The following is a 13,309-nucleotide window of genomic DNA, read 5'->3' as shown; positions in this document are numbered from 1 at the left end:
TCACACACAGAGCACGATAAAACTCACACACACAGAGAGCACGATAAAACTCACACACACAGAGCACGATAAAACTCACACACACAGAGCACGATAAAACTCACACACACACAGAGCACGATAAAACTCACACACACACAGAGCACGATAAAACTCACACACACACAGAGAGCACGATAAAACTCACACACACACAGAGCACGATAAAACTCACACACACACAGAGCACGATAAAACTCACACACACAGAGCACGATAAAACTCACACACACAGAGCACGATAAAACTCACACACACACAGAGCACGATAAAACTCACACACACACAGAGCACGATAAAACTCACACACACAGAGAGCACGATAAAACTCACGCACACAGAGCACGATAAAACTCACACACACAGAGCACGATAAAACTCACACACACAGAGCACGATAAAACTCACACACACACAGAGCACGATAAAACTCACACACACAGAGCACGATAAAACTCACACACACAGAGCACGATAAAACTCACACACACAGAGCACGATAAAACTCACACACACACACAGAGCACGATAAAACTCACACACACAGAGCACGATAAAACTCACACACACACACAGAGCACGATAAAACTCACACACACAGCGCACGATAAAACTCACACACACACAGAGAGCACGATAAAACTCACGCACACAGAGCACGATAAAACTCACACACACAGAGAGCACGATAAAACTCACGCACACAGAGCACGATAAAACTCACACACACAGAGCACGATAAAACTCACACACACACAGAGCACGATAAAACTCACACACACACAGAGAGCACGATAAAACTCACACACACAGAGCACGATAAAACTCACACACACAGAGCACGATAAAACTCACACACACACAGAGCACGATAAAACTCACACACAGAGAGCGCGATAAAACTCACACACACACACAGAGCACGATAAAACTCACACACACAGAGCACGATAAAACTCACACACACACACAGAGCACGATAAAACTCACACACACAGAGCACGATAAAACTCACACACACACACAGAGCACGATAAAACTCACACACACAGAGCACGATAAAACTCACACACACACACAGAGCACGATAAAACTCACACACACACACAGAGCACGATAAAACTCACACACACAGAGCACAATCTTTTCCAGCAGTTCCAAACCTCGATAATACTGAGCCAGGTTGGGAAAATGGCCTTTGTTTCAATCACTGGTTTGTGATGAGCTAGCTGATCCTAGCTTGCGGAGGGTGCAGGGAACATGAATGTTCGGAAGACTGAATATTTGGGCTACGGTCCCCTCCAGGATCAGGCAGCCTGGTGACACATCACAGTCTGGCCTGCACACAGTTGCAGGCCCCTGAGCTGAGCTACAGGAGAGCTGTAGAACCACATCGCAGGGGCTGCGCAGCACCTTCATGCCAAGCAATTATAAAGAAGGCCAGAGTCACTCCAGCCTACTGCCTTGCTGGGTTATCAACATTCGGCTCCCAACCAGGATTTCTATCAACCAAAACCTATTCACAATTTTGCGAGCTATATTCAGCCCACCACAAAGAGTCATGTTTTGTGATGGTAATAACGGAGCTGGAGAAAGGTACAAGACTGCTAATTCCCAACTAAACCTGGAGATTGCCAAAGTCCAATCCTGTACATGTGACCATCAAATCCTCAACCATGTGATCGTCAATCCTGTACCATGTGACCATCAAATCCTCAGCCATGTGATCGCCAATCCTGTACCATGTGACCATCAAATCCTCAACCATGTGATCGCCAATCCTGTACCATGTGGACCATCAAATCCTCAACCATATGATCGCCAATCCTGTACCATGTGACCATCAAATCCTCAACCATGTGATCGCCAATCCTGTACCATGTGACATCAAATCCTCAGCCATGTGATCGCCAATCCTGTACCATGTGACCATCAAATCCTCAACCATGTGATCGCCAATTCCTGTACCATGTGACCATCAAATCCTCAACCATATGATCGCCAATCCTGTACCATGTGACCATCAAATCCTCAACCATGTGACTCGCCAATCCTGTACCATGTGACCATCAAATCCTCAACCATATGATCGCCAATCCTGTACCATGTGACCATCAAATCCTCAACCATGTGATCGCCAATCCTGTACCATGTGACCATCAAATCCTCAACCATATGATCGCCATCCTGTACCATGTGATCACCAAACCCCCAACCATGTGACCACCAATTCTACACCATGTGACCAATCCCCCAATCATGATCACCAAGTCCCGAACCATGTGACCACCCGGCATGGTACGTACAAAGATTCCTCTCCATTTCACCTCCTATCCTCCTCCGCCTCTCAGCACATTGTCAGATCCATCCTGTTATACTATTAGTAACATGGGGCAGTGGGGGAGATGAGTGGGGTGGTGGGTGGTGGTGGGGGGAGGGGGGTGTACGTTAATGCACATTAACGTACCTGATCCCAGCAGAGTATCCTCCCTGTACATCAAACAGTTCACCATTCCCCACCAGTGAACTCGATGTCAGAACGAGAAATCTTCACCGGCCCGAAGGAAGGATCTCCCTGTGACGGACAGTTCGTAGAATTGTGGGGTTCTCCGTCCAACCAAGAAAAGTTGCCCCACAAACTCGCTTTTCATCTTCAAATCCCTGTTATTTTTAAAATACAAACATTCGTCTACATTCCTCAACCCCAAGACTCGCAGAATCTTGGACGTTTGCAGCAGATTTTGGCCCATTATGGAAATGCCCCCCCCCCCCCCCCCCCTTGCTCGACCAGGCCAGAACCAAACCTGCCCTCCCCCACAAATCGCCACCTTCATGTGTTTCAAATCTTATTACAAATCGTCCAGGATTCCGCCTGAAAATATTGCTGTGGCAAAATCTCAACGGATCTCAGTGTACAGAACGTTTCATGGAATAGATCCTTCAAAGGTGACCTCCATCCTGCCTGGCAGCGGTTTCGGGATCATAGCAATGTCATTTCTCCAAACGGCGCGGCTCATTTTTCCTGCTGAGAATTCCAGCCCCGTAAACCACTGCCTGAGATCAATCATCTTGTATCCAAAATACTAACTGATCTGATTAACACAAATTGCCAATCAATGTCCCAGCAGCATATTATATTCCTGTGAATGATTCAATTGCATTATCAGTATATATAATATGAGGATGCACCAAATTGTACCCCCTCCTCCCCTCCCCCCACCCACCCTCCCCCTCCCCACACCCTCCTCCCTCCCCCACCCCCTCCCCCACCCCCCTCCCCCACCCCCTCCCCCTCGCTCGCCTCCTACCTCCCTCCCCCTCCCCACCCCCCCTCCCCATCCCCCACCCCCCTCCCCCACCCCCTCCTCCCTCCCCCTCGCTCGCCCCCTCCCTCCCTCCTCCTCCCCCACCCCCTCCCCCTCCCCCACCTCCCCTCCCCCTCCCCACACCCTCCTCCCTCCCCTCCCTCGCCCCTCCTCCCCTCCCCGCCCCCCCTCCCCCTCCCCACACCCTCCTCCCTCCCCCCTCCCTCGCTCCCTCCTCCCCTCCCCCTCCCCCACCCCCCTCGCCCCCTCCCCCACCCCCCTCCCCCTGCCCCACACCCTCCTCCCTCCCCCTCCCTTGCTCCCTCCCTCGCTCCCCCTCCCCATCCCCCTACCCCACCCCTCTCCCTCCCCTCCTCCTCCACCTCCCCACAAACACCTCCCCTCCCCCACCCCGCTCCTCCACCCCCCCTCCCTCCCCTCCCCCCACCCCCTCCCCCACCCCCTCCCCCACACTCCCTCCCTCCCCTCCCCCACACCCCCTCCCTCCCCCTTCCCCTCCCCTCCCCCACATCCCCTCCCTCCCCCTCCTCCCCCACACCCCCTCCCTCTCCTTCACCACACCTCCTCACTCCCCTCCCCACACCCTCCTCCCTCCCCCACACCCTCCTCCCCTCACCCTCACCCTCCCCGCCCCACACCCTCCTTCCTCCCCCTCCCCCTCCCCACACCCTCCTCCCTCCCCCACGTCCTCCTCCCCTCACCCCTCACCCTCCCCTCCCCACACCCTCCTCCCTCCCCCACACCCTCCTCCCTCCTCCACACCCCCTCCCTCCCCCTCCCCCACACACCCTCTCCCTCACCCACACCTCCCCCTCCCCCTCCCCCACACCCCCTCCCTCCCCCACACCCCCACACCCCCTCCCTCCCCCACACCCCCCTCCCTCCCCCTGCCCCACACCCTCCCCCACTCCATCCCTCACACCCTCCTCCCTCCCCCTCCCCCACACCCTCCTCCCCAATCCCCCCACACACACCCTCGCCTCCTCCCCCACACCGTTCCCCTCCCCAATCCCCCACTCCCTAGCCCCCTCCCCCACACCCTCCTCCATTCCCCACACACCCTCCACCTCCCAATCCCCCATACCCCCTCCCTCCCCAATCCCACACACCCTCTCCCAATCCACTCTGTTTTCTGTCCATTAACCAATCCCCGCTAATATATGACCCCCAGCCCCATGCGCCCTCATCTTGCCAATTGATCTTTTGTGTGCCGGAGGAATCTGGAGTGAGCGGAATGGGGAATGTGGGATAGAAAGTGGTTCACGATAGGGAGGAATGCAATCGTGGAGGGACTAAATGATGAGGATTTTAAATTGGAGGTGTTGGGATTGCAGTGAGCCCACAGAGGCCCGTGATATCCGAGCAGGCCTCAGTGGGGAATATTGTGTGGGCAGGAGTCATCACAAATCAAGTCAGGAATATTGTGTGGGCAGGAGTCATCACAAATCAAGTCAAACTGCCTCTAATTCCTCTATAATTGAGCAATCTTTCTCCCAAAACGAGCAGTAGGATTGTTGATGTGGGAGAATATAAATGGCCAAACAGAGAGCAGATGGACAGATGGCGTCAGTCAGAGCTGCCAGCAATGACAGGCTTCCTCATTCTTCCCAGTCTGGCTCCTTAAAATGTTCCACAGGTGAAGAATGAATATCGCGGTGTTTCCGAGGTCTGTGCTTCCGCATCAATAACTTGGAGGCCGGCCCAGCTAGAGAGGGCTGAACTCTCAAGCCCTGGGTGGGCCTAATTCGCTGACAGATGCTGAGATTCTGCCGGAGTTCATTTTCAAACGTTGTTCTGTTTCCCGACTCCCGCCCTGAATGTACCGAGGTAGGAATATCGTCGAATCACAGAATGGGAATAGAGGGATACGGACCCGGAAGTGTGGAAGGTTTGAGATCAGACGGGCAGCGTGGTCGGCGCAGGCTCGGAGGGCCGAAGGGCCTGTTCCTGTGCTGCACTGTTCTTTGTCCTTTGTTAACCCCCTACCGTGTAGAGGCCATTCAGCCGGGTCTCCCTCTTAATGTTCAGGTGACAATTCCAGCCCAGGTGTGATGAAGACATGTTACTCCGCCCACTGGAGTTCAGCATTGTGAAGTGATGGCCGTCTGATTAACCGTCTCCCTAATTGCTCCGCTCCTGGTGTTTTCCAGAGCTGGAATGTGGCTGCTTCCCCCATTCCCGTTTCACTGCCCCTCAGACTCAGCCCAGCAGCCCGGACATCGGTAAAGCGGGAAACACGCCTGTCCTGTCTGCTTCGCTGCCTTTGCCAGCTAAACCTCTAGGGGGTGCCTTCTTTCAAAGTATAACACAGGGCCGAGAACGCAGTAAAACAAGCACCGACCGGGATAGTTCCAGCTGGGCTTTGACAAAGGGTCACCTGGACTCGAAACGTTAGCTCTTTTCTCCCCCTACCGATGGTGCCAGGCCGGCTGACAGTCCCAGCATTTTCTCTTCAGTTCCAGCCGGTGAATGGAGATGGAGGACGGGGGTTTGCATCCCAGTGTGGGAGTGGTTTTGGCCTGCAGCAGCCCAAATACACAGCCCCCATCATAAATTCCAGCAAAGTGCTTCTCCCCCCAGAAGGCCACCTGCTCCCGAATTCTCCGGCCATTGGGATTCGCTTTTCCCGCCGGCAGCGCAACACGCGGGAAGGGGACATAGAATCCCAACCCTGCTGTTGAGGGATAATCCCTCTGGTAAATACATTCACTGACATTCCTTTATTGGCTACTTTGAATGTCCATCTTAACCAGGCAACAACAGTGCATAGAAAGGGGGGGGGGGATTTCTCCCAAATGGAGCCCAAGTGTTCCCGCCGTCGTGAACGCCGTCGCGTTTCACGACGGCGCGAACCGGGCCCGGGTACGACCGATTCTGTCCCCCACAGGGGGCCAGCACGGCGCTGGGGCGGTTCACGCCGCTCCAGCCTCCTTTCCCAGCGGCAAATGGGCGCCGCGCCAACCCGCGCCTGCGCGGGGGACGTCTTTAGCGCGCCGGCCCCGACTCAACATGGCGTCGGTGTTCAGGGGCCGGCCGCGCAGGGAAGTAGGCCCGTGGGGGGTGGGGGGAGAGGCCGGCGCGGCCGATCGGTGGGCCCTTATCGCGGGCCAGACCCCATCGGAGGGCCCCCCCCCCCCTCGGTGAAGGAGCCCCCCCCCCCGCACTGCGTTCGCGCAGAGTTCCCGCCGGCAGCAACCAGGGATGAACGGCGCCGATGGGACTCTGTCGGATCCGGGCGGCCGCTCAGCCCATCCGGGCCGGAGAATCGGCCCCGCCAAACGCCCAGGCGCAAATGGCGGCGATTCTCCGCACCTCGGAGCAATCGGAGAATCGCCCCCAGGGCGCTTAGACTGAGTACATTGATCAGGACCCTGAGGGGTCTCGATGAGGTGGACGCCGAGAGGATCTCTCCTCTTTGTCGGATGGACTCGGGGTCACTGTTGAAAAATAAGGGGGTCGCCGATTTAAGAGAGACGTGGAGAAATGTTTTCTCTCAGAGGTGGGGGGGGGGGGGGGGGGGGGGGGGCGGTGACAGGTTGTCGGGGGTCGGTGACATTTTGGAGTCGAGGTGGCAATCGGATCAGTCGCAATCTCACAAAATGGCGGAGTAGGCCCGAGGAGCCTCCTTTTCCTAATTCACATGTCGGTGTGGCGCCCTCTCAGGTGGGATAAAACCCCGCAGCGACTCTCCACGGGCAGCTTCTGTCAGTGGGGGGGGATTGCTGTTGCCCTCCACTCTCGGGGAACAGGGCGAGGAGGCAGGTCCTATATCCCCCCCCCTGCCCCCCACCCCGGGCCAGAGCAAGAATCGAACCCACACTGTTGGTGTCCTTCTGAAACATCTGACCATCTGAGCTAACCTGCCCCCATTGCCGCCTATTTAAATGAGGGCGTGGACAAGCAGATCTATCATTTGCCACCACTACAGACGGCTGTTCATTTAGGCCTTCCTCGTGCAGTGTTTCACAGGGAATTACACGGAATGGAGAGCCCAGTGTCTGGCCATTTGGCTAGACCAGCCCACGCTCCACACAAGTCTTCCCCTACCGCCCTTCATCTCATAACCCCATCGCATACCCTGCTAGTCATTTTGCCCTCATGCTTTTAATTAGCTTCCCTTTCAACAGTTCAACCCGCCCACTCTTCATGATAACCAGGTTCCACATTCTCACCACTCTGCCCCCTGTTGATTTTATCTTCATTGACTAAGCGTGCTTGCACTGAGGTGGGCTCCACCAAGGCCTAAACAACCGGGTAAGCATTTGAGACCTGGGAAATGGGGCATGGGCGACCCAGCGGGTTGCCACACTGTTCTGGGGCCCACAATTCGCTCAGCGAGGGAGACTGCCCCTCAGCCGCCGGCCCTGGAACCCCCGCACCCGAAATGAGGTCGGGCAATCTGCATTAAGCGTAACGCAGGGGACACGAGCTGTTGGTAAACAAAGCCGCTTGAGGGCGGGCGGGTCTGAGAAATGACAGAGTCAGGCGAAGGCTGTGATCTAGGAATCGAAGCATCGGTTACTGGAGCCACGTAAAAAGATGTTGGGCTGGATCCTGCGGTCGCCTGGCCGCGGGTTTCTCGGCCCGTGGCGGTCGCTGGCTGCGGGACCCTCTGCTCCCGCCGCTTGTCAATGGTATTCCCCATTGAGGCCACCCCAGGCCGCCGGGAAACCCCGCGGGCGAGGGAAACGAGAATCCCGATGGCCGCAGAATTCCGACCCTCTCCTCTGAAGCGAGTTCTATATGTAATGCTGCCCCCCAAGCTGAACATCCTGCCTGATGGGCGCTCTGAAAGACAGGGAAAAGGCATAGCAAAGTCTTGGGACCTTTCCATTTGCCCCCAAAGCCGTTGGCCTTCAAGGGTCCGCATTCGCTGTGCTGAGTCAGGGTTACGTACGAAACTCCTGTGTCCATGTCGTGCTGTTGTTCCTGTCTTGTCTATTTCTCTCTTTTTCTTCACTCGACAAGTGTGTAGTTTGTCAGAGGGATCAGGGAATCCCGCACTGAATAGGGGGGTCGGTGTAACGTGTGGCATGGGTGCCAATTGGGGACATCAACGTCCAAACCCTTGAAGCTCCTCTAAGAGCTGCTGTACCCCATTTTGCAAATAACGTGGTCCAACCCCCATCATTTGGCAGGGTGGGGTGGGATTCGCTGATCCCCTGCTCGTTCTGTCCTTGGTGTGTGTGTGTGTGTGCGGAAACTAACTGTCTCCCTCATTCAGAGCAACTGGAGAGGATTGAAGAGGGAATGGATCAGATCAATAAGGACATGAAAGAAGCAGAAAAAAATCTGTCGGATCTGGGCAAATGCTGTGGTCTATGTTCCTGCCCGTGCAATAAGTAGGTGCCAACCTTCGGTCCGAGGGGCCGCCTGCCTGCCTGCATGCCTGCCTGATACCTGCTTGCTCAGAAATAACACGGTTCCACACAACCGCTGGCGGCCCTCATGTGAATCAAGTAGCACTTTGAGAAGCAATCTGCAAATATGCCGGTTTTTTCATTCCCTTAGAAATTAATTCCCACATTAAAGCCGTAATGAAATGAGCTGGAAATGTACAGCAAGGCGATCTGCATCTGAAAGGGAGAAGACGGTGACAATTTATGTGGCGACGTTCTGTAAAATGTCCCCAGGCGCTTGCCAAGAGCACTACAAGACTAAATTTGATAACACACGAAGGGATGTTAGGACATGTTCCCAAAAGCTTGGCCAGTGAGTTCGATTTAAGGAACATTTCAGAAAGTCGGAAGGTGTAGGGAAGACATTTCCAAAGCTTAGTGTACAGGCAGATGCAGGGCAGTCCGAGAGGCAGGATTAGAGGAGTGTGGATAACTCGGAGGATTGGGGGGCGGGGGGGCGGGGGGATCACAGATACAGGTGTGGGGCAAGGCCCTGAAGGGGTTTGAACGCAAGGGCGACAATTCCAAAATGCAGACCTTGTCAGACCAGGAAGCAGCGTGTGTCAGCAAGTAGAGAGTGATGGGTGAAGGGGACTTGGGCGTGAGTTGGAATACGTGAGCAGGACGGTTTGGGATGAGGGGTTAGTCAGGGAGGATTCTCACCTGCCCAGATTGCTCAGGAACAAAATAACCATCAACAGACTCATATTCGTCCTAACGCTCAATACTGTCATTGCCAAATTGTAGCTGCGATGCTCCACTGACCGCTGTTGTGGCGATTAAAGCACAATGATTGGCAGGGAACGATCTCAGTACACAGCCATGCATTTGGTGCCTCCCAGCATGTTCATCATGAGTTGTATTGGCCTACGGTGTTGCCAAAGGGGCAGCAGATGGGTTCAGTCGCCTGTGGAATGTTAAGACGGTAAGGCTGCCGTTTGACCTCCGAAGAAGCACAAATTAAACAGGTGAGTAAAGAGCCCCGGGATCGAAGGGGAATCGCTGGGGCGTGCATGGGTGAATCTGAGAATGGACTGACGAGGATAATTGGCCGATTGCATGTTCCCAGCAAAACATCATCCTCAAAGAAAGAGCGAGTCACAGGATTAGTGCAGCATGGTTGACGTCCCATCTGCTACCATACTGCACATTCACCTGAGGAAGGAGCTGTGCTCCGAAAGCTAGTGATTCCAAAACAAACCTGTTGGGACTTTAACCTGGTGTTGCAAGACTTCTTACTGTGCCCGTCCCAGTCCAACACCGGCATCTCCACATCAACCCTGCTCTTGAGCATTGGCTCCCGTATTGAGGACATAAGATCAGAGAATTCGCCCTCGCGCGAGGTGGGATCATTTATGGACGGGGTGCTCCTGTACCCGGAGTGGGCGTGACTTTCAACGGCTCTCTAAATTCTCCTGTCCAACCTGCGATGATGCCCGCGGATATCGGGGCCTGGAAATCCCGCCCTAATCCTGATGTTGTTGCAGTTTCTGACGGTAGGTCACTAACCTCTCTCCCAACCACCCAGGGAAGACCTGACGCAGTGCTATCAGCCACTGGTTAACTGACGAAGAGGGCCTGTTGTCAAGCGTGTGGAAACCAAGTGGTACAGGATGTAATCGTTCGTACACTATGGCCGAGAAGGCAGCGAGGTTATGTTGTATCGACTGGGGAGGTGGGATTGAAACACGAGGCCACATTGGCAACCCAAGCTGCATGTAACGGAGTAAATAAACAGATACATTGGCCCAGAGTTCGCTGGGAAAATAACAGCACTTGTCATTATTACTGTGTAACCATGCCAGCAAATATACCAGCAAAGGAGGCAGAGAGATCATGCTTGGTACATCATCGCCTCTTGCTCAACAACTTCAGCTGATCCACCAATGCCCTCAACCTGCCATCTATCTTGCCGCATCCACGGTGTAAATATGAATGAACCTGACACAAAATGATCGGGCTGGTACATTGGAACAGAGCAGGAGGAGGCTAGTCGGTCCCTCGAGCCGACTCCGCCATTGCTGACATGATTGTCACCTCAACCCAGGCCCTTTAACCCCCCCCTTGTAAATTAAGCACCTACCTCGTTCTACCCTAAAAACATTCAAAGACTCTGCTTCCGCTGCCTTTCGAGGTCGAGGGTTCCGGACACTCGCCTGCTCGGGGAGAAAACTTTCCTCCTCATCTCTGTCTTAAATGTGCGACCCCTTGATTGTTAAACTCTGACCCTGGTTCTAGATTCTCCTACAGGAGGAAACATCCTCTCCACATCCAGGGACTGGTTCTTAATGACAAGATTAAAGATTCGGCACCGTCACTCAATCTTTCCCGGCCTGACAGGGAATGATTGACACCATGGGATCTCATTCCCGCAGATTGTAAATTGTTCTGAAAGATTTTTACATTTAAATTTCTTTACCCTTTGCCTTAGCTTTCCTGTTTTCTCTTTTGTCCTCTCTCTCTTCACCCGATCTTTTTTTCCCTCTTCATTTCCTTTTCTGTATCTGATTTGACGCTCATTCCCATCTCCCTCCCTTGCCTGTTCTTCCTCTTTCCTTAAATCTCATTGGTTAAGGAGATAGATGATTGGTCCCGCCATTCACTGAGGTTCCCAGGTGTCCCCTCGCCCTCCCCTCTCCAGAAACACCTTCAAGCTGAAAGTCGAGGGAGTAACCCAGTTCATAGGGTGCGGCGCTCCAGCAAATTCTGGGCCAATGTTTAAGAGGCAGCGACGTAGCACAGTGGTTAGCACTGTGTCTTCACAGCGCCAGCGTCCCGGGTTCGATTCCCCGCTGGACTACCGTCTGTGCGGAGTCTGCACGCTCTCCCCGTGTCTGCGTGGGTTTCCTCCGGGTGCTCCGGTTTCCTCCCACAGTCCAAAGACGTGCAGGTTAGGCGGATTGGCCGTGATAAATTGCCCCTTAGTGTCCAAAAAAAAGGTTAGGAGGGGTTATTGGGTTACGGGATGGGGTGGAAGTGAGGGCTTAAAGTAGGTTGGTGCAGACTCGATGGGCCGAATGGCCTCCTCTTGCACTGTATGCGTGGAAAAGGAATTTAGGATGTCTGAATCCCTCGTGCATCATTGTCCAGTAGCACCATGCAACCCGTCTGTTACCCCATTCATGCCTGAGTAGTTTGGTCAGCATGGTTTGAGTGAGGCTTACAACGCTGCAATCTCCATGACGTCCAAACGGGCCCTTCTCCACCTTGCCCAGTTCCAGCAACGCGTAAGAACACAGAGTGAGGCCGCCAATTTGTAATATGACAGTGTGGGTAGGGTGAGCGCGAGTCTTGCATGGGGGAATGGTGGATGCTGGGGTAGTCTGACCAGGCCCAATTTAAATAAAGGCTCCCAGAATCCCACCCAAACTCCGCCGATTCCACTACCCGACAGGAAGGTGGCAGTGGGAGCTTGGAGGCTGACAGCCTGGAAGGGCAGGCCGGTGTGCCTGGTGGAAAGGAGGCCCACAGTCCTTTTCCAAGGACTCGTGCAACTCCTGCTCACAAGGAAATCTAAAATAAAGTTACATATCCACCACCATGACCTTCATGCCCTTCGTCGCCGACGCACAGAGACAGCAGTGTGCACCATAGACGAGATACCCTGCAGCGACTCACCAAGACCACCTCGGCCACACCTTCCAAACCCGCAGCCTCTACCACCTACAAGGACAGGGGAGCACCTAGACCTGCAGGTTTCCCCTGTCCCGAATTGGATAAATATCATCCTTCCATCATCGCCACTGGGTCAGAATCCTGGAACTCGCTACCCAACAGTGGGATCGCCTTCACCAGATGAACCAGTTCGAGAAGATGACCCACTCAGTGCCAGCTACGCAAGGGAAATGTATGGATAGGCAATACATTCCACCTCTATCAGTGCTGAGAATGACTAAAACGAAGAACGCTTGCTCAGATATGTGTCCACATTCACACAGCACCACTGGTATCTTTGTTTCCATTTCCATCTCTGTGTCTTATGCTACTTTGTTTGTGCATCTGACTATTTTCTGTTGTGATATGGCCACAGCAGTTAGCCAGGTTCTGGGGTCAGTTCGAGAAAGACAATTCACTGTTGTATACAGCCTGCATCTGCGGGGCATAGCGTTCCTGCGTGGCTAGCAGGGGGGGGCACAGCCCCCTTTCCGCTTGGCCTCTCCATTCATTACTCAATGGCAATATCTTATACACGGAAACCCAGAGGAGCTTCCTTGATATGGGACCCATATACTATTTCAGTAGCTGAGCTAGATAGAGCCTGACGGCTGGTACAAAACCTATTGTCATCCTCTGGGACATGCTCAATAACAGTTCCCCCAGTGCTGGCTGGAAGCCATCATTCTCAGTGCAAAACACAGGTCTATCAGAGGCACTCGGAGGGGGGGGGGAGTTGTAGAGGGAAGGGTGTTTTAGAATCAGAGTGTTCATTGAGTCCCTCCTTTACAATGCAAACATTGATAGACAGTAAAAGACCCCCTGTCCCACCTAGCCTTTCCACAGGCGGCAGTACAGGTTCAACTCCTGTATCGGCCTCCCCGAACAGGC

The 13,309-nt window shown here is 54.0% G+C and overlaps 1 protein-coding gene across 1 annotated transcript in view; it reads left to right on the top strand.

Annotated features, from left to right (window-relative positions):
• The window catches only part of LOC140402481 (synaptosomal-associated protein 25), a 209,997-nt gene that overhangs the window by 185,285 nt on the left and 11,403 nt on the right, over positions 1-13,309 (top strand). The window contains exon 4 of the mRNA XM_072490305.1: positions 8,590-8,707. Within this exon, the coding sequence (XP_072346406.1) occupies positions 8,590-8,707 (118 nt within the window). The remainder of the gene's footprint in view (positions 1-8,589; positions 8,708-13,309) is intronic.

The sequence above is a fragment of the Scyliorhinus torazame genome, chromosome 25, assembly GCF_047496885.1.
Source record: "Scyliorhinus torazame isolate Kashiwa2021f chromosome 25, sScyTor2.1, whole genome shotgun sequence".
Lineage (NCBI taxonomy): Eukaryota > Metazoa > Chordata > Chondrichthyes > Carcharhiniformes > Scyliorhinidae > Scyliorhinus > Scyliorhinus torazame.
This window is presented reverse-complemented; position numbering and strand designations above follow the sequence as displayed.